This window comes from Asterias amurensis, chromosome 11 (assembly GCF_032118995.1).
Source record: "Asterias amurensis chromosome 11, ASM3211899v1".
Classification (NCBI taxonomy): Eukaryota; Metazoa; Echinodermata; class Asteroidea; order Forcipulatida; family Asteriidae; genus Asterias; species Asterias amurensis.
The window spans coordinates 5983374-6008829 of NC_092658.1; the positions used below are offsets into that span (position 1 = coordinate 5983374).

At 38.1% G+C, this 25456-nt stretch overlaps 1 protein-coding gene across 2 annotated transcripts in view; it reads right to left on the bottom strand.

Annotated features, from left to right (window-relative positions):
* LOC139944205 (protein kinase C-like) overlaps nt 1-25456 on the bottom strand; it is a 157036-nt gene that overhangs the window by 96040 nt on the left and 35540 nt on the right. For both annotated transcript variants that reach the window (XM_071941172.1, XM_071941174.1), the window contains exon 3: nt 11157-11239. In XM_071941172.1, the coding sequence (XP_071797273.1) occupies nt 11157-11239 (83 nt within the window). The remainder of the gene's footprint in view (nt 1-11156; nt 11240-25456) is intronic.

Here is a 25456-nt window from a genome sequence, read left to right on the forward strand (position 1 = left end):
GGCATGAATCACAAGGTTTTGGTGTGAAGTTGGAAGAGACGATGGGAAATTTGCAACTTCTCTTTTTAAAGGGTGGATATACCTGTTTGGTCATAAAAATTAATGACCATGAAAACATACTTGGTAAAGAATACAGGAGAGCTGTTGATATTATAAATCATAGAGAGACCCACATTTGAAGTAATGGAGTTTTAGAGAAAGAGATAAATTTCACCCAAAGCTTGAATCTTAGAAAGGCTTCACACATGGAGTCAGTACCTCAGGCATCGGAGAGCACACAATTCTATGCAACAAGGGGCAATTTCTTTTCCTTTAACTATTTTCTTATAACTTTGATGACCAATGATGGTAGAAACCATCCTGAAAACATTGCTTTGTGATTTTCACTTCTTTTTTTTCTCCAAAAAACTTGGCGACTAATAAGCGGAAACTTCTACAGGTAAGTTATATTACATACATATTCACAGTGAGTAGGATTCATGTCCCATGGCTAAAAACTTGATCTACAGAAGGTATCAAAACTCTTTAATACAAACACAAATCTATTCCTCTTTGATTTTTCATTTTTCGTTCTCTCAGTGTCCTGCACAACCTCTTCCAGCGTGGAATACTTGTAATACCAATCATGAGAGTAAATAACTCTCAATGTATACAATTACAAAAGCAACAATAGTCAGATACAAATCTGAAGAGATCACTTGTAATACACTTCACGTTTCAAATCAATCCATCTTGAAAAAAGAAAACCTGAGCGGCCAGTACAAAATGCTGGATCATCTTTTTCCAGCGCTATATCCATGAGCAAACAAGCCCATGGCATCCCATTCCTAAAAAACGAGCGGCTACAAAGATGCAGAGGGGGAAAAAAACAGCAAAGGAAACAGATGGACTCTGAGAATGGGAAATTTCTATGACTCCCTAGGGACACTCTTCGTAGATATAATACCTATTCCGCTCATTGGCACTCGCCACTGTCTCTATGAACCTAGGTCTGGTGCCCGGACTCCCTCGTGTGGCTTAATTTACTAGAATGATTGATGGAACCAGGTAAATAATAAGAACCAAAGCGCAGAGATTAATGGATCCCTGGGAAAGATGGTGATGTCATTAGACGTTGCCATGACAACATCGCCATGAGAAAACCTCCACAATTAGGGCTGCCGACAATGAAATCTGACTAACTGCTTTCTCAGAAGTTATTTTCACAGTAACTCTAAGGTCTCTGAGAGCAATTTACTATCTTTGCATGCAACATAAATTCAACACGCGGCATCTACGTACAGTTCGCAAACAAATAAATATTCTGCTATTAATTCTAGTGTCTCCGAAGCTAAGCGTCAGATAAAGAAACTTATGATTGTGTGCCAAAGCATTACCCGGGGGACCATAGAGCAATAAGGAGATAAAATTAGACACAAGTGAATGTCTACGAGAGTGTGTCTTTTTTCTCCATCCAAAACTACTAAAGGAGGCCCCGGGACAAGACGTTGATGACGATGAACGTGAGAGGAATCACAATCTCTACTTGCCCGCGAGGAATTACAGCATAAGGGTCTGTGTTTAGATTCATAATGAACAACGGCAACTTCATTTAAAGCCTCAATGTAGTCCTGCCTCTGATGATGCAATTATGTCTCACAAATATTCTCTATCTCAAAGTTCAGCCTTTATAAAGGCAGTGGACACTATTGGTAATTACTCAAAATAATTATTGGCATAAAACCTTACTTGGTGACAAGTAATGGGGAGAGGTAGATGGTATAAAACATTGTGAGAAACGGCTCCCTCTGCAGTGCCATAGTTTTAGAGAAAGACGTAATTTTCCACGAATTTGATTTCGAGACCTCAGATTTAGAACTTGAGGTCTCGAAATCAACCATCTAATTGCACACAACTTCGTGTGACAAGGGTGTTTTTTTCCTTTCATTATTATCTCGCAAGTTTGATGACCGATTGAGCTCAAATTTTCACATGTTCGTTATTTTATGCATATGTTGAGATACACCAACTGTGAAGGCTAGTCTTTGACAATTACCAATAGTGTCCACTGTCTTTAAAGACACTCTGGTTTTTGTGTTTACCATTCGCTTACCGATCCCACATACATGGAGATTATATGCGATAAAAATAAGCTGTGAAAATTTTGTTTCAAGGGTGGCAGCATTTGTGAGTTTGCCGGAAATGTGAAATGGTTATGTATGTCCACGCAGGAAGAATAATCTGTAATTGAAAAACATTTCATGCGGAAACACTAAAGATGTTTTTTAATTTCTCTCTCTAACCATAACGTTTTGCCGGGGTCAAAGGGATATATAATAATGTGTTTTCCATTGAACAACCTAATCAGACACCTTGGTGGCTTAGCGACACCTCTAGTAATACACCTGGGGGGGGGGGCGGCATCCTCTCCTGTCTATGGAACCATGAATGTGCAACATGAGGAGATGAATTGCCAAGTAAGGCAAAGGGAATCTTAAATGCTTTACGACTGGCCATGATGCAGACTGTTTACATCGCTAAAGCAGTCATGTCAGAGTGTTACAGGTCTGGAGTTTCACAGAGGTTATGAAGACCATGGCCTATGTTGCCCTGGTATTGGCCTTAGTGCCCCATCAACAATGGAAGTACCCTTTGCAAAAGTAAAATGGCCTTGCCCTCTCAAAGAAGAAATTCCAGGCGTGGTGTTAAAGGGTACCTTTAACCTTTGTTTCTTTAATCCTATATAAATATAGATATTATAAAATAAAACTAACTTCAAAAGGTGGCTGCGATTTTGAGATGATAATAATAATAATAATAATAATAAAAATAAACAGGTGTTTATAAAGTGCATTATGCTAGTCCACAGAAACTTATAACAACATTTACGTAGAAAAATAAATAAAAATAAAAACGATGAATAAACAAAAGATAGCGAGGAAACCCAGAGTGGTTACGTCCTCCCAGAAAGAATAGTCCCTAACTGGGAATACACGTTCTAAGAGGTAAGTAACACTTCGCAAATTCAAATTTTTGGAGGATAGGAATTAAGATATTTTTTATTTATACCGACAAAAAAAAATATTCTCAAAATAATTTTTAGTGGAAGCAGTCATAATATCACTAGGGTGGAAATGTTCTCCTTAGGGTTTATTTAAATTGTGGGGCATTCTGAACCCAAATTTGTCGGATGTTTGGCCGAAGATGCTGAATTGCAACAGAGTCTCCATAATGTTTTCTACTTGGTGTTTATCTTTGTTTTAAAAGACCTACTGTGCAATCAACTGGAAAGCTTGGTAGGTGTTTGCACACAACAAAAAAACACTTTTTTTTCTCTTTACATTTTCATCAGGGAAATGTTGTACAACAACAAGGGAGATCATTAGAATTACGTAACAGGGAACAAGTTTTATTTCCATAATGAAGAGATATTAAAATGGGATCAGAACATGGAAAATTGTTTTCAGGGAATTTTCTGCAGAATCACGGAAAGTTCTCATGACTGATATCCTGCTTGTTTTTGCACAGCAGAAAATTTTCAGGCAGTATTTTCTGTTTAAGTGGCTCTTTCACAAATTGGCCCCATATTTCAACTGAGAAAATTACTTTGCTTTGACAATCCATGGGCAAATTGACTTGTTATTGCATCTTGCTACTGCCTTGCGAAAAAACCAATCAAAAACAAATGTTAATCTTGGCTCCCGCATTGCGTCACTCCCACACAAGAAAAAAAAATTATTTTCATTTTATCCCGACATCTGAACTACCCGAAAACCTTGACAATTGTCCACACGCTTGCTCAGCCACGTGCAAAAACCATTACCATGTCATGATGGGAAAGCCTGATGTAGAGTAATATACAACTCACACCCACAGACCAATTATCACATTCCTCCTTGCCATCACGTCACCGAACCTCAGCAGGCTCAACCACAACAACGAGACCAAAGACCCTTTCACACCACAGCGTTTTAGCAGGGGACCCCTGCTAAATTTTAACTTAATTTGAGTATGGTTGTGAAATCTTTCATAAATGTGTGATTAAAGACAGCAATGTTTAAACAGGTTTCTCCAGAAGACGAGCAGAGTATACTGTTTGAAACGTCGAGACCAAAGAGATTTACACATGGTTGTACCCGCAAGATAACTATTTATTTATAGTTCTTCCTAATGTTTAAAGCCACTGGACACTATTGGTAAATGTCAAAGACCAGTCTTCTCACTTGGTGTATCTCAACATATACATAAAATAACAAACCTGTGAAAATTTGAGGTCAATCGGTCGTCAAAGTTGCGAGATAATAATGAAAGAAAAAACACCCTTGTCACACGTAGTTGTGTGCTTTCAGATGCTTGATTTCGAAACCTCAGATTTTAAATCTGAGGTCTCGAAATCAAATTCGTAGAAAATTACTTCTTTCAGAGGGAGCCGTTTCTCACAATGTTTTATACTATCAGCAGCTCCCCATTACTCGTTACCAAATAAGGTTTTATGCTAATCATTATTTTGAGTAATTACCAATAGTGTCCACTGCCTTTAAACAGTCTATAAAGGACAGCAAATTTGAGAAGATTTCATGAGGGACATTGGACAGTCCAGACGTTGTTTTCCTTTTACATGAAGTGCAATTTGTACAATTTTACAACCAGGTTAAAATAACACAAGGGACTCCTGCTTAATTGCTCTCGTGTGAAAAGGGCTCAAGACAACGCTAGAAATGTCAATTATTGCGAGTGGGTACTAAATCGAGGGGAAAAAAAGAAGAAACAAAGAGTTTTGTAGGCAGGGTTAAAAAAAAACAAGTGGAATAGTTTGCAACAAATTTTGAGTCCAGAATGCGCCACTCTCTCTCTCTCTCTTCAGTCGAGTGGAGCAAACTGCGCTGCGGTGGTCATTACAAGTCTATGCCAACCATCTTGATCTGTTGCTGATCTGGATGCCGATGCCGATGCCATTCCCTGTCCTGTCCAATTCTTAATGACGTTCATCAAACATGTTGCTGGACGACCTCTTCTTCTCTTCCCCTTGACCGACCCCTGGATTATGCCCCTCAATGTTGAAAAATCCTGGGGAGAATGCCGGACGCCCCTTGAAGCGTTCATTTAGAAATTCATGTTTCCCCTCATAACGGTGTCATTTACTCTGGACAAACTAAACTAAACTAGACTAACTATGACAATTACTATGTTGATGATCAAAACGCTATCACTGTGTATTAGCAATGATTAGAGCAGTTGATTACTTTATGCTTCAGGACTCTAGGTCATAATGATTCGATGTACCAATATCGTCGGTGTCCGCCATTGTGATTAAAACAAAATAACAGGTACCAGCATTTTGTTGGTGTTTATTCGGATATCGTAGACGTTAAATTTGCACCAGGGACAAAGAATATCATTTTGGTTTTACCCATATACACCGATGTGTGTTAGCACTTTATACTCTGTACTTTCCCCGAGTTTGTGAACAAAAATCACAGGCATGTTACTCGAGTGGGATTCGAACCTACGACCTTTACAATTCTAGAGCAGTGTCATACCAACTAGACCACTAAGATAGCCCGGTAGCTTTATGATATTTTTGTATCATCCACTATCTTCGAGCAGGCTTGATCCATAGCAACAAGGAGTGTGGTATAAAAACAAATCGCACAGCCCATATCACACCCTGCGTAGTGTGTTCTAACTTCCTGTATTGCGCTTTTATAAGTTATGCATCATCCATCTTTACTGTGTCAAGTTTGCATGAAGATAAATTTGTTATCACACCCACGCTTGTGGAACATGAAAAAATAAAGCACTTCTGCGTCTCATATTTAACTTGATTGGGATAGTTATATACCAATTGGGGGTTTCATCCTTATTAGGATAGTTACATCCCAATGATTATTATACCCCAATTTAGAATTTATGTCACAATTGAGAAAGTAATATCCCAATGGGATAGTAGCATCCCAAGAATATCTATATCCCAATTGTGAATTTATATCACATTTGAGAAAGTTATATTGCAATTGGGATAGTAGCATCCCAATTAGGAGAGTTACATCCCAAGGATATCTATATCCCAATTGAGAAATTTATATCACAATTGAGAAAGTTATATCCTAACGGGGATAGTAGCATCCCTCTTCACCCAATTAAATACAACCCATTCAAAACTATCTCATACCCCTGATAGAAATTCTCTCTTCCCAATAAGGATATCAATGGTCCCTGATCAAACCACCCCTACTGGGATATAGTTATACCCCAACAGGAACCCTCCTTCAAATGAGAATACCAATGTTCCCAATGGGGGGGGGGGGCCTTTTACCCCCTTTTAATCCTGCTTTTCTAAGCACATCTTCATCACAACAGACCTTTTGAACTCTAAAAAAATAAAAATAAAAATAAAAACACGATGATGTACATCGACTGCTACAACACCTTGTATGTTCCCACAGACATGACAGACCATGCCATCCACGCTTTTCTGCATGGGCTTAAATCCAATGAATCACGGCCACCTGGTTTTAAGTTGATGCAACTCCCGGCGATGTTGTCCATGATAATAAAATGTACCAGTAGAATGAGGAGCTCAATCCACAATAATGTAGTTATAGTGACGGACCTGTGGGACTGTGCACGCAGTACTCACACAACATATTTACCTGCAGTTTCTCACATTTATTGGATTATTTATGCCGTCCTCCCGAGCTTGTCTTAAATTCTAGCTTTGCTCTCTGTTCACATGGCCACTGAAATCACAAGCTATCTCTGTTTTATCAGGTCATGTTTAATGAATTACTTATGCCACCCTTATGCCATCCTCCTGAGCTTGTCTTACATTCTAGCTTGGCTAGCTGTTCACATGGCCACTGAAATCACAAGCTATCTCTGTTTTAGCAGGTCATGTTTAATGAATTACTTATGCCATCCTTATGCCATCCTCCTGAGCTTGTCTTAAATTCTAGCTTGGCTAGCTGTTCACATGGCCACTGAAATCACAAGCTATCTCTGTTTTATCAGGTCATGAATTACTTATGCCATCCTTATGCCATCTTTGAGCTTGTCTTAAATTCTAGCTTGGCTAGCTGTTCACATGATCACTGAAATCACATACTATCTCTGTCTTTTAGCTCATGTTTAATGAATTTATGCCATCCATCCTTATGCCATCCTTGAGCTAAATTCTAGCTTGGCTAGATCTTCACATGGCAACTGAACTCACAAACTATCTCTGTTTTATCAGGTCATGTTTAATGAATTACTTATGACACCCTTATGCCATCCTCCTGAGCTTGTCTTACATTCTAGCTTGGCTAGCTGTTCACATGGCCACTGAAATCACAAGCTATCTCTGTTTTATCAGGTGATGTTTAATGAATTACTTATGCCATCCTTATGCCATCCTCCTGAGCTTGTCTTAAATTCTAGCTTGGCTAGCTGTTCACATGGCCACTGAAATCACAAACTATCTCTGTTTTATCAGTACAGCTTGTCAGTCCATTAACCGTATTGACCGGAAACCCAATATCCTTGTCTTTAAATAAGGTTATCATAATTTGCAAAACTACGCGCTGCCTGCAGACATAGATGACTGGCGCACACAGACCAACCCCGCAAGTATTCAATCAAATTAAAAATCGGAGCAGAAACACCTCATCAAGGTTAAAGAAACCAGTTTCTAAAATGCCACTATCCAACTGCTTTTTATGATGTGGAATCTCGTCACTTGTGTTCCACCAAAATGTATTTAATTCCCATTAGTGAATTGACACCTCTTGGGGGCTGCACGTGTATGAGCGCCTACAGGTGTGCCGGATTTGCAGGGATAATAGCTCTGTATCATCTGAAGGCACGTTCCTCATCAATAGTCCAGTATAATACATGAGACAATTAACATTCAACGACAAGGCTTGTCATGGCCGAGCGGTTAAGAGCTCTGGCCTTTCTGATTTGGCAGGGTGTGGGTTCGAAACCCGGTCTTGACACTTGTGTCCTAGAGCACGACACTTAACTGTAGGTCTAGTGTGTTGTTATAAATTTACTATCAATGCACGATAACGGCGCCAGCCCCCAACCATTACGACGCAGTGAATACCGGGTTCTGGCACTGTTTTTCCCTAAGAAACTCATCACCAAAACTGTTGGACTCTGATTATGGTACGGTATGCCTCATCCAACACAAAGCCTGATCAGTTTTAAAAGTCCAGTCCTCAGTCCAACACCACTCAGTAACTCAAAATTCAAACTGTTGGACTCTGATTACAGTGGTACATGTATGTCTGATTCCATGTGCAGTCCAACAGAATCAAACAAAATAGTTGGATTTTTAAGGGTAACTGAGTGGTCATGAAAGCTTCCTTCTACAACATTTCAGAAAAACCCTAAGCCATCACCAACTATTCAAAGTCAGTGGAAGGAACAACAACTCTCCCATTTGAATCCAGCAGTAAGTGTACGTATCTTTAAACTTGGAATATGATATGGGAACAAAAGACTTCCGCGGGGATTAACAATCTTGGAATATGCACACTTGTGGGTGCGCAGACATGTTTGCGGAAATTAAAAGAATTGATGTGCTCTTAGCACGCTGTACAATCAGTCAAAAGCATGGATGGGGTGGTTTCGATCACGCATGGGGTAAAACCTGTGTACGTCAAGGAAATGTCTTTAGCCAATGGTTCATTTGTACTGGTGGGGAATCCATGAGAGAACATTGTCGATGAAGGAACAGGGGGACTAAAGTGCATTAAAGAGAGTGTGCTGGGGATGGTGGAATAGGAGAATAAGCAACTTCACCAAGCCACTCAACATGCAGAACAATGGAAACGAACAATTAACAAAACAAACTGTAGCCACTGAGCACCGCCAGTGGGCTGTACGCGCACAGACGTCACCATGATGATGATGATGATGATGCTGGGGTTGTTTTTGTGGTGGTATTGACCCCTTGCGCGCAGGTCACATGAGGGCGACTGTGCCACGCTCACCATTTGGGTGGTCAATAGGTTCACGTGTAAACGCTGCGTCACCTAAAATGCGCACTTCACTGAATAACGCACAGTGACATTGACCACCAAAATGGCGCATCCAAGATTATTCTGATGATGACGTCAGGTGAATTGGGTCAATACTCGGGTACTTTTCTTTACTCGAACTCATACTCATTAGTATGAATACTCGGGGCCTGAGATACTCACTGGACAGACCACTGGCATGAGTCGTAAATCTACTGGGGCAGTAACAAGGCGACTTTAAGGTAGGGACAGAGGGTTTTGTTTTGTCACTCAAAATGGAAATTGAACATCTACTAAAAAACAACTGGACCTGTGAAAATATTTCTGGTCTCGCAGAATGTTTGAGCTACATTAAATTCTTGGATTTTGACCAACTACAACGCCTCCTATGGTCTCCTCATCAATATTTTGGGTAAATTACTCCCTATCAGTTGTCAATCTCTATCCAGGCGTAAACAGCTAGACCAATATCCTATGAACTTCTCCAGCCATTAAAGATCCTGGACACTATTGGTAATTGTCAAAGACCAGTCTTCTCACCCAGTGTATCTTAACATACACATAAAATAACAAACTTTTGAAAATTTGAGCTCAAGCGGTCGTCGAAGTTGTGAGATAATATTGAAAGAGAAAAACACACTTGTCACACGAAGTTGTGTGCTTTTAGATGATTGATTTCGAGACGTCAAATTTTAAACCTGAGGTCTCAAAATCAAAATCGTGAAAAATTACTTCTTTCTCGAAAACTATGTTATTTAAGAGGGAGTCGTTTCTCACAATGTGTTATACCATCAACCTCTGCCCATTACTCGTTACCAAGTAAGGTTTTATGCTAATCATTATTTTGAGTATATACCAATAGTGTCCACTGCCTTTAAATAGGAATAAAATATTATATTATCCTGTGTACTATATGATCCAATTTATGATCTCTCATATTTCATTTTGATATCAAATGTAAAGTTATGGTTTCTGTTTTCTGTGTGTTTCCAAGTGTCCTTTAAAAACTTCCCACTGACTTAAAGATTTTCCAATGGAAGTGACCTGTGCAAAATGAAAGTGTCACCAGACAGTGTAAGTTTTTTGTGTAAATCTGTGTACTTCACCATTTTTTTCCTATCAATTCTGGAATGTTCCTTTGAAGAAAATGTGATACAAAGTGGAAATGAAATACCATACTTCCTTCCTGTTAAAAAAACCATTGTGCTATCCGCTCGAGAAAAAAACGAAAAAAACCAACAAACCCAAAACAGGACATAGTTCAAATGAATGTCGGTTCTAAGAATTTGGGGGATCTCCCTTGTCCAGATATCCTGAAAGGTGTTTGAAGCGCTTATCTTTGATGATATAGGTGGTTTACCGTCAATCACGACACGAAGCATGATATTTGGCCTTTGGATAAAAAGTGGGACAACTCTTCAAGTACAATACACATAGGCTGTAACAATTTTGTCTGATCTCTCGAAAATGAGAAATCAGACTTAAGTGAGAAGAATAACATGCCTGCAATCACATGGTCCTCGTTTTACAGTGGGGACGCGGTAGATTTACAGTGCAGAGCCTATTTCTTTAAGTGGCCCTGTTATGTTACAGAGGCAGCACGGATGTCTTCCGCGACTTCTTTCGGCCCATTAGTTTTACATCACGGTTGTGGTAAATTGAGAGGGAAGGCAGTTTACCTTGCGTCCCCACTGGATTGAATGTTGTCATTCTACAGAAAAGTCCAGTACTTTAACCCCAAAAAGGTCCTATGGGAACACGGCTTTAAAGGCAGTGGACACTATTGGTAATTGTCAAAGACTAGTCTTCACAGTTGGTGTATCTCAACATATGCATAAAATAACAAACCTGTGAAAATTTGAGCTCAATCGGTCATCGAATTTGCGAGATAATAATGAAAGAAGAAAAAACCCTTGTGTCACGAAGTTGTGTGCTTTCTGATGCTTGATTTCGAGACCTCAAATTCTAAACTTGAGGTCTCTAAATCAAATTCGTGGAAAATTACTTCTTTCTCGGAAACTACGTCACTTCAGAGGGAGCTGTTTCTCACAATGTTTTATACCATCAACCTCTCCTCATTACTCGTAATCAAGTAAGGTTTTATGATGATAATTATTTTGAGTAATTACCATTAGTGTCCACTGCCTTTAGAAAGAAAGAAAGTTGACTTACATCAGAGTCTGCTCCCTTGTCCGACCCAGGGCACTCAAAGGTGACGAATTCATGGCAACGTTTGTGTACACTGAACGAACAAACTGCAAAAAAAATGACAGAGACAATTACAAAAACGCATATCAGATGAAGAATATTTCATCAAACGAGAAAGTAGCTAAGTAAACTTTGCATGGTGGAAGTACCATACAGACAGGTTTGCCGGTAACACCTTACGATAATCTTTAAATGAGTTGGGGTGGAACTGTTGGTTTCAACTCAGTGTTTGATCAGCATGCTTTGATCGTCTTCTGGAAAAAATAGTTACAGTTTGAACAACTTTGTTTCTTGTCCCTTAACTCTCCCGTGTCAACATAAACCGTACATACATTTGAAACTTTATCGTTAAAACTTAATGTATTTTTTGTTGTTTAGATGATCTTTTCAACAAGAGTACTCGGCAAAACTCCAACATGATGATAATAAACGCCAAGTAAGCAACAGCCAAAATCTCCTCATACACACATTAGCTTAACATCTAAGATTATAAATTGCACAAATTAGGATTTGTTAAACCCGACAACAATACTTATAAATTTTAGTCATAGTGAACTGCTAAACGTTAACCTCTAAAATATAGGTAATTCCATGCCATTTCACTAGTTGGGTCATCCACACTGGTCTAAGAATTTGATGAAACTCTATTTAGCCGTTTTGTGTTTAAAAAAATGCATTGGCAAATACAGGGAGCCAGACTAGTGTGCCCTTTTGGTTGTGCTGCATTTAGACCGAAATGGCGTCCAGCAACCACACAAGACCGAGGAAAAATGGTTCCTCTATGTCTCAACTCTTCCAATACACAGCTCTAAAAACTACATCGTTCCCTATTTTCTTCAAATTTTTTCAACCTTTGTAATTTGACTGCAATTCAGCCTTTGGCTGTACGATGGTCTCTGTTTATAATAAGCCATTTCAAATCAAATGTACAGTACACGACAATTTACAGGTCTACTGCACTGTAGGATGGTTAGCAGGTAACTAAAACACACACACACACTAAAGCTTATTTATACGTCTGCAACCATGGACCACCTATTGTCCCTCTTTTGTTTATACTCAAACTTTTTGGCAACGGCTCCCATTGGTTAACACACAAACTGTGGACCCTAAAAACTATTATCTCGCTGTCAACATCTTGGTCATGTTCCCTGTTTCAAATAACAGTAATGAATGCTAACATTCACTGCGCATGGTACCGGACTATTATTTCGTCCAGCCTCAGTTTGGTTACAATGAGTGGAATGGACGAAAATCAAGATGACAACACCGTGATAAAGGTCTATTGTCCTCTTTTGTTAGACCTCAAATTGAGTGTGTGTGGTGTAATGTACCTACTCACACATATGCACACAGAGCGTTTCTACCTCCATATGTACATGTAGGAGACAAGCTGTGTTTGTGTGTCAACCAACCTGCCAACCTATCAGTTCATCTATTTTTAGAAACCATAATAAGCATGGTCAGAAAAGACAGATATATCTATTGATCCAGTGCAGATGATGTTTTATACATGTATATTTACATGCGCTGTATATTTACAAATGTGGGTACAGTATGTACTGTAACTGGAATTTCTGTCAACAGTGTGGAAAATTCTCTGTAGAAGATTAAAAAACCCTGACCCACCTTGCTAAAAATAATCCCCTCATTAAATATCTAATTTAGCCTTAAAGGCACTGGCCTGAAGCATTTTGATATTGGAGTGAGAAATAACCTCTTTCTCAAAAACTACGTTAAAGGCAGTGGACACTACTGGTAATTACTCAAAATAATTATTAGCACAAAACCTGTCTTGGTGACGAGTTAATGGGGAGAGTTTGATGGTATAAAGCATTGTGTGAAACAGCTCCCTCTGAAGTGCCATAGTTTTAGAGAAAACTTGCCTCCCAGCAAATAGGACCATTTATTTCAGGCCCTACATGTACATGTATGTCAACCAAAATACCTCACGTTGGTAGTCAACAACCCCCGGGTCTCAACTGGGCCAAATTTGTGCACTACATGTATATCCTTTTTCTTTAGCTCTCAAATCTGTCTATAATAGAATATTTTGAGGGTCTACAACAAATTTTAAAAGGCCCATGCTCTGTTTACTCGCTATTTAGTGGGGTGCACCCTCATGGAATGTCCCTAATCAGGAACCCTTGCCCTCGGATGAGAGCATGGAGGTAGATAAGAGCAACTTATTCCAGTATTATCCAGATTAGGATATTTACTATCCTAATCAGTACTTTTATCACTCATGGAGTGTAGCAATGACCCTGATCGGGAAACCCTAAATAATCCTATAACTACCCCAATCTAAGGTATCAAAAGACTGATCGGGTGACCCTTAGTGGTGTCTATACCGATCGGGTGACCCTTAGTGGTGTCAACAACACTTCAAACCTGTGTCCCAATCGAGATGTACATCCTACCTTAGATTGAAATTAGTTTCTCTCATATTAACAACCACCCTGCGTACCAATCAAGAAAACCCTTGGGTGAAAAATTACACCCTCAGTTCATTAAAATGAACTCTGCATCCTCTTCGCAGCAAAACGAAGATATTGAGGCAAAAATATTTGGGCGGGAAAAAAACAAGCAGTCAAGAAAGTTCAATGCCCTGTATCGGACAAGCATTCCGGCGCTGTCCTGTTCGCCATGCTACTGCTCTTTCAGTGAGAGGCACCACCAGCAAGCAACCCGAGCACCCTCGGACCTCGCAGTCTTTGATTGCACGGTCGGTATCGATTACTTCCTCTATGACCAATGGATTTATCACTGGTAATCAATGCGCAGGGAACCGAGGGGTGGATATAGTCCATGGGTATATAAGCAAGGTATACAGCCAGCGCTCTGAAATGCTGACGAGTCTACTGACAGGTTTACCGCGCTTGACAGCGATTCCAAGGCAGACATCGAGCAAATTTACTTCACGGAGTCCCTGAGCTGCTTAAAGTTGACGTTTTAGGCTATGCTGATAATCAGTCTAAAATCCTCAACATATTTATCTGCAAAAACCTCCTGCTGTTGTGTGCCTTACATCTACATATTCACATTCAACTCCTTTTGTATAAAGTCAGGCCTTTAAATAACCATCAGCAATTGCCATGGTGTCCTGTTCTTTTGCTGTGGTGCCCTGGGCCCAATTTCATAAAGCCTGTAAGCACAAAAATTTGCTTAGCATGAAATTTCTTCCTTTATAAAAACAGGATTCCCAACCAGAAATGTCCGCGTGATTTTCAGGATAAGCAAACAACAGCTGAATGTCAGAAACAAGCAATATGCAACAAATTAAAATTTGGTTGGTAATCTTGTTTTTATCAAGGCAGAAATTTCATGCTAAGCAATTTTTTGTGCTTACAGGCCTTATGAAACTGGGCCCTGTGCTTTACTGAAGCAAAGTTCAAATACACATTTACAATATCAAGTATTCACTATCCTAATAGAGTGGCACTTACCACAGGAAAATGCCCTTCAAGTGTGAGGTTAAAGGTCTATAGACATTCGCCCAACTTATAACACCCTCACCCAATTAATTTGTAATCAACTCACCCAATTGGTAAAAAACTCGCCCAATTTATAATTATACCCTCATATGACCTGTTTTGCAAAAACCTGTAAAAATACAAACACTATTCTTCTTGGCAATTTTGCCATTTCATCACAACAGCTGTTTTTTGCCTCCCACTGATGCCGATTTTTCACAAGCTTGTTTGAAATAGATTTCCTGTTTGTACTTTATTGATTGCAAGATGTCAGTTTGCAGTGAATGAAACTTACAATGTTTCAAAGAGCATAGAGGAAGGACACAGCAAAGGTTAGATTAAATATATCAATAAGTAAAAAATTACCGATTAATTGAAAGCACCCCACATTTATGTTCAAATTCATTCATTAATAACGTAGATTTATTTACTTTTTTATATTTGAAAAATACTAACCTCATAATCCAAATTTTTTTTTATTTTTCAAAAACAGCTCTGTTTTAGTTTTTTTTTTTTTTTTTTTTTTTTGAGCTTTGGGAAGTTTCATTTTACTTTGTGCTTTCAGATGCTTGATTTCGAGACCTCAAATTCTACAGTCACGAGGTCACGCAATCAAATGCGTTGAAAATTACTTCTTTCTCGTAAACTATGTTACTTCAGAGGGAGCCATTTCTCACAGTGTTTTATACTATCAACAGCTCCCCATTACTTGTTACCAAATTAAGTTTTATGCTGATAATTAGTTTGAGTAATTACCAATACTGCCACTGCCTTTAAACATTTATTTTGTTTTATAAATCTCTCTACATCCATATTTACATTTGTCAATGTTTGAATGTTTTGTGTGTTATAACTTTTATGGATTAATTATTGTTCTGCCAGTGTTGAGGGTCGTTAAGAAATTTAAAAACAGCTACGGAGTATGTTGCTTATAGTACTTTGGCTACATCACAATGTCCACATCAGAAAGATTGCTGCGCTTAGCAACTTGTTGAGCATATATACTTTATGAAATAAGACCCTCATTAAGGTAATACATGAACCTCTAACAATCCCGTTAAGAGTGTTTATTGTGTTTGTTTGTTTTGTTTGTTACAACTCTAAGTAAACATATGCCATATATCAAGGCTGAATAATGACTGCCAATACCTGAGTTCAATTACACAAATTGTTACCAAGTTATGACGCCTGGTCCAAAGTTCAACACCCCCTCCTATGTACAATCTTAACAGTCACTGTTAGCCATTCGGAGTTCGTTTTAAAACTTTTGTGAATTTCACTTCCTGTGAAACTAAAGGCGATACGAATGTTGACGTCACAAATTCGCAGCAGTAATAACTTGTGCTCAACTCTCTTGCGAATATCGCAGCGAAAACAGAGTTGTGTCGTTAAACTCACGTCAAATTCGCTTCGCACTCCCACAGTAAGTATGAACCGCGCTTTAGTCTGGCTAAAACTCTGGGTTGAAACATAACAGAACGTGTACCTAACAACTCACATTTAAGTAAAATAGGTCCGCACAGACATTCGGCACCCTCCCATTAAGCATGTACACGAAGACTGATTCTACATCAACGTATCTGAAACCCCTTAAGTGGCTTTTAAAAGGACTTGTTCCAGTTCAGCCATTCTCAAAACAGTTTGTCATAGAGACTCCTGAGCTTCAGACAAATCGCTGTTATTAATACGATTCACGTATCAAGATCGAGGTAGACAGTGTTTTTTTTTTTTTTACGAACACGTTCAATCGATCAATCGTCCCGTTGAGAAAAGAGAAAAAGGGCGGGATAAAAATTACATATATAAAGAACCAACTGGTAATTCACTGTAGTTCTGCAGATTATTTATTACAATATGATGTACATGTACAAGTTGGAGAATAGACCTTTCAAAGGCTTTGTCACAATGCCTCCATCTTGGTCATGTTCCTCATATGAAATAACAATAATAATAATGAATGCTAATAATCATTTTGCAAATAGGAACCAGACTATTTTGTTCTTCCAGCCTCGATTTGGTTACATTGATATCAATGGGAGAAACTCAAGTTGGCTGCACCATGATAAAGGTCTAAAGTGGAGACCATGGAATGAGAAAGGGAAAGGGTGTGCTTAAAAGGGTGTCCTCAAAATAATTTTGCTGAGTTGACCTCTTTTTGTCACTAAAGCTATACAGAATGACTGATGCCATGAGGAGTCACCTCAAATATAAACGGGTCACCAACTCAAATTGTATACAGCTACAGCCAAGGCCCTTGTGGGTGAACCCACTAAACAAACACCCATAGCTTTACAGTAAAGTATGTCTCATAGGCTCATCAGGCATAAAAGCCATTGTACACTTTCAGAACAGAATAACATAACAAAATTCACAGATTTACAAATAACTTACAGGGTTTACAGAAGGTAATGGTGAAAGACTTCTCTTGAAATATTACTCCATGCATGAAATGCTTTACTTTTGGAGAAAACACCAAAACAATGTTATCAATTCTCGATATCGAGAATTACGAATTTATATTAAACACATGTCATGACACGGCGAAACGTGCAGAAACTTTTAGTGGCAGTTAAAGGGAAGGTATACGTTTGGTAATTACTCAAAGCAAATATTATCTTATCAATAACTTACTTGGTAATGAGTAATGGAGAGCTGTTGATAGTATACAACATTGTGAGAAATGGCTCCCTCTGAAGTCGCACAGATTTTGAGTAAGAGGTAATTTCTCACTCAAAATAATAAACAACTTCTAGCTAGAATATTCCTATCTGAAAGCACACAAATTCATTCGACAAGGGTGTTTTTTCTATCATAATTTTCTCGCAACTTCGATGACCAGTTGAGCCCAAATTTTCACAGGCTTGTTATTTTATGCATATGTTGAAATACACCAAGTGTGAAGACTGGTCTTTGACAATTACCAAATGTGTACCTTCCCTTTAATCGCCAATGATTATCAATAAACTATAGGAAATAAATTTTAAAATAAAATCAACAATTTTGAGGGAAGTTGGGGCTGAAATTACAAAACATACGTGCATGTAAAGTTAATTTGCACTGGATAAATATTTATTTAACATTATCTCGACTAATCAGCCCTGTAAGTATGATAACGTTCATTTTGATCAAATAAAAAATTATAAAACTTAATCATTAATAACTAATGTTGTTGTTACTGTCCTTTGGTTGTTACAGTGTAACTACAGAAAAATTAAGAAAAAGTTTCCAAAAATTGAAGGCAGTCAGATATCAGGCCTGGAATTTTCATCTTTGAGAGTGCAAAGTTCAATTTCATATTACAGAGGACCTTGGTCAGTACACTTTTGTTGTCCTTTCATACGAGGTACATATGTTTTAATGTTACACCCATGCTACTATTTAACAAGGGACCCTTGCTAATTTCCTGTCATGTGAAAGGGGCTTTAATCAGCCAGAGTCAATACTCTGATGTGATGGACAGAGATCCACAAATCAACACCTTGACATCAATCTAAATGGAGATTTATCTTCCTTGGATGTACTAGCCTGCTGGTGATGGGTTTAGTTTTATCCTAGCTCTATGGTTTTATGTGTACAGCCACGATAGTTAACTATCATGTTTCTGGTTTGTCATGATTCATCAGAAAATTTAAGCAATTTTTATTTTTTATTTTTTAAGGCAACTTTTATTTGTATAAATTTGAAATAACACGAGATTTCTTTTTAAGGAACCCTTTTTGTACGTTTACAAAAGAAACATACTACATTCCTGTATATAACAATCCCTCCTCAAAATTTCAGATTCAAGAAAATTTATAAAATACACTTTAATTTCATTTATTCTGGTTGCGAAGCAAAGGACTCTCTCAGAAAAGCAAACTTAATCACTGTACTAGCCAAGAACTGCTATAGCCCTTGGTGGCAGTCTCCCTATTTTACAACATCTTAGTTCATGGTGCCATACAACGGTTTTACTGCCGTGTCTCCAGGGATCACACTAAAGTTTACGATACAACCTTGTAACCGGCAAGAGGGGGATTACCTGGACGCATCTTTTTATTTCAATTATCAAGTAATCAACCACAACGGAAACTGATAAATTTTAATTAGTATTAGGTCTAACAAAGATAAATTGACTAAAGCGAGATTTGAACCGATACAATCTCCGACTAACGTACCAGCGCTCTACAAAAACCGAGCCATCTAGCCTTTATGTTGGCAGTCTCCCTATTTTATCATTACCTGTAGCGAGTCAGTTTCTCTTGTAGTTGATTACCTATTAGTTATTTACAGCGCACATATTCACCAATGTGTACACAACCTTATAATGTGCTTTCTCTTTGCCAGGAATAATTATTAGTCTGCCATGGCAAACAAAATGCATAATTTTCCTGAACCCCGAAAGTCAGTCCCCTACCATCTGTCTTTAGTATTCATTTTCCCTACATGGTCGTTTTACCAGGAATTTATACAAGAGCTTGGAATGAGTCAATCATTTGGGAAATCTTTCGGTTCTAAAAAGAAATTAATATAATGCAGCATCTTTTATTAAAGGGAAGGTAAACATTTAATTTGGGAATAAAAGGGTAGCGACGAGTTCCTAAACGCCCGTTTAAAACCGGCAGGGTATGATAAAACGCAACATCTGATTTCGGTTGTTCCAACAAAAATTAAGGACAATGTGCATCATGCTAAAAATCGTGCATGGTTTTTCACCATTTTCTCCTGACTGACGCGAATCAAGTCTAAATTTTCACAGGTTTGTTTTTTCATGTATAGATGGTTGATCACACAAAACACGAACACAGTCTGTGACCATATGGACACATCTCTAACAATCCTGTAGAAAACCTATAGTGGAATTATTTACAAATTCCAAAATTGTCTCCTAAAAAAAGATTGACTGGTATAATGCAACCTTTGACATCGATGGTATTCAAAAATAGGGCCAGCTGGTAAAAAGACAATGAGGTTATCCGACGCCTCCACAACTGCTTGCATTTCTGCATAAACTTGCTAAGCAAGACATATGGGCCCAATTTCATAGAGCTCCACAGCAGAAAAAGTGCTTAAAACAATTCTGCTTAGCAGAAATGAGCAGAAAACCAGCCATTAATTGTACATGTGGATTGTTTTTGGGGGGCTGATAACCTTATTCTGTTAAGCATACTTTTGTTGTGCTTAGCTACTTTTTATGCTTAAGAAGCTCTATGAAATTGGGCCCTGCTCTTGCAATACACATTCATGGGTTTGAATCCCATCCCACCTGAGTGATTTGCCTGTGGATTTTGTTCACAGAACTTGGGGAATAACTGAGTGAGTACACAGTGCTTTAAGGATTGTACAGAATTGGTAAGAAACAAAAATCGTGACGAGCACAGATTTACATAAAACTTACAGTCTCATGATGATGATAGTAGAAAACATCCCTTGAAATATTTCTGTCTGAAATTTCATATTTGATGAGGAATAAATAATCTAACTTTGGAGTTTATCGCTCAGTGAGCGTTTTATTCATTTTTGTTTAAGCATCGATGCAATGCAAAATTTATAATCGTTTTTTCACTATTTTCTTGTGACCCAGAGGGCCAATCGATCTCAAACTTCTACAGGTTTGTCAGTTTATGTAAATGGTGGATAACATAAAGTGCTTACACTGCCAGCAACTGTTTTGCTAGCAAACCCAATTCTGTAGTGTTCCTTTAATACACATCGGTATAAGGGTAAAGACCAAATTACATTCTTTATCCACGATGCAAGATTAACATCTCTTAAATGGTTATTTCATTATGACTTCCATTAAAGGCACTGGAAACCTTTTGAAGTTGTCAAAGACCAGTCATCTCACTTGGTGCATCTCATCACATGCATAAAATAACAAACCTGTGAAAATTTGAACTCAACAGGTGGTCAAAGTTGCGAGAGAATAATGGAAGAAAAAGCACCCTTGTCACACACATTGTGTGCTTTCAGATTCTTGAATTCGAGATCTCAGCTGAGGTCTCGAATTCAATTCAATTCAAATAATATGTCTAGTGAGAATTTACTTCTTTCTCAAAACTATGTAACTTCAGAGGGAGTTGCTTCTCACAATGTTTTAAAATATCAACAGCTCTCCATTGCCTGTTACCAAGTAAGTTTTATATGCAAACAATTATTGTGAGTAATTACCAATAGTGTCCAGTGCCTTTAAGTGATATTGCCACTGGAATGCTGGTGAAACCTAAAAACTAAAACCACACTACAACTTTCGATCGGTAAATAATACAAAGTATGTAATTGATACTTCTTCTCATTATATACCATTAGTGATAGTTGAAACCTTATGTGACACCGTACACATTTATATTCTATAGATGAAGACATTCCCCTAATGGTCTCCATGAACCAAGGCATACTGAAAACTCTCCTAATGCAGTAATTAACTCGCAATGGATTTTTTTTGCTCGTTGTTTTCATAAATCAATGCCGTTTTGATGCGATGGAGACTAAATGTTTTTTTTTTTTCGAGTCCTCTGAAGATCGAGGCCATCGGGTAATTGATAATATCTACAAAACTGAAGGTATGTGTTCAGCAGGAGGGGGAAAAAGGAACATTAATTAATGCTAAATAATGACCTGGAGCATCTACACTAACTCATGAGCTGAAACAATGAAAATCATATTTAGTTATGACCACAAACGGCGTGCGCCCTAATACCCATAGCAGCCAGAAACAGCTTAAGACCAAAATGCCCATAGCAGCCAGAAACAGCTTAAGACCAAAATGCCCATAGCAGCCAGAAACGGCTTGTACCAAAATGCCCATAGCAGCCAGAAACAGCTTGTACCAAAATGCCCATAGCAGCCAGAAACGGCTTGTACCAAAATGCCCATAGCAGCCAGAAACAGCTTGTACCAAAATGCCCATAGCAGCCATAAACGGCTTGTACCAAAATGCCCATTGCAGCCAGAAACAGCTTGTACCAAAATGCCCGTAGCAGCCACAAATGGCTTGTACCAAAATGCCCATAGCGGCCATAAACGGCTTGTACCAAAATGCCCATAGCAGCCAGAAACGGCTTGTACCAAAATGCCCATAGCAGCCACAAACGGCTTGTACCAAAATGCCCATAGCGGCCATAAACTGCTTGTACCAAAATGCCCATAGCAGCCAGAAACAGCTTGTACCAAAATGCCAAAAAAAGGGTTACATTTGATATTGAGTTGTTGAGAACACTTGTTGTTAGCTTTCCTTAATATCACTGAGTAAGCAGGATTTGAAACTTTACACAGTTTATTTATATGACACTACACACACATTTTTTACTAAGTAAGATTACTTTCCCTCGTGCCTTTCAAAGCACTTTTTTTATCTTCTTCTCTTTTTCCTTTTCTTCAAGATGTTGACATTTAGGAAGCACTGTGTGCATTAGTGAATGATTTACACTGTCACATTCATATTGGACAACTGTTCACATTCATATTGGACAACTGTTGTGTTTCAATGTGGCCGGTAGCCACAGGCCAAATCTACAACTCGACTCAAATAAAAAGACGTTTATTTAAAAGTCAACCCCAAACTCTTCTTATTGAATCGATCACGGTCAACATCTCTCTGACAATTTTCTCTTTTTTAATAAAGACGTCTCACTGCAAAGCTCTGAGTACAATGTTTAATAAGTGAGGGCATCACTACAGCCTGTCTTTCATCCAAGAACTAAATTGTCTCTAAATTCATCTTTTCTTTTGGACAACAGGGCCCAATTTCATAGAGCTGCTAAGCACAACATTTGCTTAGCATGAAATTTCTTCCTTGATAAAAACAGGATTACCAACCTAATTTGGTATTTAGCTGTTGTTTGCTTATCCTGAAAATCATGTGGAAATTTGGTTGGTAATCATGTTTTTATCAAGGAAGAAATGTCATGCTAAGCCATTTTTTTTGCTTAGCAGCTCTATAAAATTGGGCCCTGATGTTCAAAATGAAAGGGTAAATGAAACCCATGAGACGGTGTTTATGAAAATCTTGATCACCTTCTCAATATCCTATCCTTATATCTGTGCAATGAATGTCAGTACAATTCAAAATCAATATTCCACTGTTGCGACAAATTTCATAGAGCTGCACAAAAGGTAGCTAAGCACAACTAGCATGTGAAAATGTCATTTAAAAAGGTGGTTATGTTTTGAGATATTGCTCAAATACTGCAGTAAATATGTCCATGCGCCACGGAATAAGTTTAGTCTTAGATAGATGGCGCTTTATAAGTTTTAATTATTATTATTATTATTATTAAGAAGAAAAATCTGCAATAGGAATACAAATCTGAAATTGTCTCTGACACTTATAGAATAACCTTTTGGGGAATAAAGTTGATATCTTTTTCCATAACCATTTTGCTTGGAAAGGGAAACATTTCTTATAAGGCTTTATACTACCAAAAGCTGATGTCGGCTTCTAACAAAAAGTTTGTATTGCCACCAATTCTAAGAGTGATAACCAAATGTGCACCTAAAAATAGTCCTGCCGCACTGTGTTTGTACTGAATTATTCTGCACAGAATCCTACTGAGTTCCAAAGTACACTCTAACAGGATGCTGTGCCTTGTTTGTTCGTGACGAGGTAAACATTAGTCGTGTACTTGAACATTTGATGTGCCTGAAATACCGGATGATTAAAATTCCCTGAAAGCACATGTGTCATACTATAATAATAACAATATTGAAGTCTTATATGGCGCCCGATCTACCAACAAGATACTCAAGGCGCCTCCATGTAATACAGAAAGAGAGTTTATCGAAAGTTATGAATTCTGAGACCCAATTATGTAAAGGGTTTACAAGGTGCTACAGCGCATTTAGCAGCCACAGCCAGGAACATCAGGGAAAAACCCCCCTTCTCTTTTCGATAAGTGCAATGGGAAACTTTTACATGCGTTACACAACACCTTGGACCAGCGACTTTACGTCCCATCCGAAGGAAGAAGCAATAGTTAAGTGTCTTGCTTTTAAAAGGACACAAGTGTCATGACTGGGGATTCGAATCCATCACATTGGTGTTTGTCAAAGACCAGTATCCACACTTGATTAACTTGTGAAAATTTAAGCTTAGCTGTCATTGGAGTCACAAGAAAAAAGTGAGGAATAAGCCTTATTTTTTCACTGTTTTCAAACTTTGAGCTTTTGACTTGCCAAATAAAAACTAATAGTACTATTCATTTCCCAAAACCATCAAATTTCAAGAAAAATATTTGAAAGGGAGTGTCGCACCATCACCCTCTTTATTCAGGACCAGAATAACTGTTCCAGTCTATAAACTCTTTTTTAAAGCCACTGGACCCTTTCGGTAAACAGTATTGTCCAAGGCCCACACTTTGTGTATCACAACTTCTATATCAAATAACAAACCTGTGAAAATTTGGGCTTAATCGGTCATCTGAGTCGGGAGAAAATAACCGGAAAACCCACCCTTGTATCCGCGCATTTCGCCGTGTCATGACATGTGTTTAAAATAAATTGTTTTCTCAAAAAGTAAAGCATTTCATGGAATAATATTTCAAGAGAAGTATTTCACCACCGAAAGGGTCCAATGGCTTTAAGGCACTGGACACTATCGGGAATTACTCAAAATAAATATTAGCATTGGTAGTATAAAACATTGTGAGAAACGGCTCCCTCTGAAGTAACTTAGTTTTTTAGAAAGAAGTAATTTCTCACTCAAATTTAAAAAGACATAAGGCCTAAAGTCTTGTGTTGGGCATCTGAAAGCGCGCAAGTTTGTGCAACAAGGGTAACTTTTTCTTTTACTATTTTCTTGCAACTTCGATGACCAACTGAACCCAGACCATTTGTCTTTGATATTTACCAAAGGTGTCCAGCTAGACATTAGACATTAGGACGCATTGAACCCTTCCTATAGTTAGGACAAGTCCTAACTCGAGTAAGGACTACTCCTAGCATTTCGTGAAATCAGCTTGAAGTGCCTTTAAATCTCCTGGTCTGCATACTCATAAATGTGGCACAATTCATGCGAGCGTAGTATGTAAGAACATTGTACAGAAACACCTGCCCTCCATCCTGACGCATTAATCAACTCGCCTAGTCCCCCCCCCCCCCCAACTTCGCCTGGATTCATACTACATGTACAAAAGCATGCCTTTTGGGAAAGTGCAATAAAGTGCACATTACACCCTTGGCTGCAGCCATCAAATACCTGTACATACCATAAATCAGGTCTTGTGCTCATATACATGTACATGTAGTAATCATCCGTGTACTTCTATGACATATATCAATATATGTCTTGATTTTTTAATTTGAGTGAGTTGTGTGAACAGTTTTTATATTAAAAAAAACCCATAAAGAAAAGAATCACATGTCATGTACTATATAGTAAGGCCAGTACAGAGATTTTAAAGGGAGAGGATAAACCTTCGGTAAATACTCAAAACAATTATTGGGCATACAAATTTACATGGTAAGAAGCACTTTAGCTGTTGTAACATTTTGAGAAACAATTCCCTTCTGTTCAAGGAATGTGGTTTAAGAGAAAGGGATTCAAAAATATTTCAGTCTGAGAAACGCTTCTGCAATGAATGATTTCTCTTAGTAGCCCATTTACGGATCGGTCTTCCTGCAGGGCCATAACCGATCAAGATATTCGGCAAAATCCTCAAAACACCATCGCCTTTTGAAATAAAATTTTCACAGGTTAGTTTTATTGTATAATATTCATACAGGATTAAAACAATCAAATGCTAAAAAAAAAAAAATATATATATATATATATATATACTTTTAAAGTGCCATCAAACATAATGAGAGCCTGAG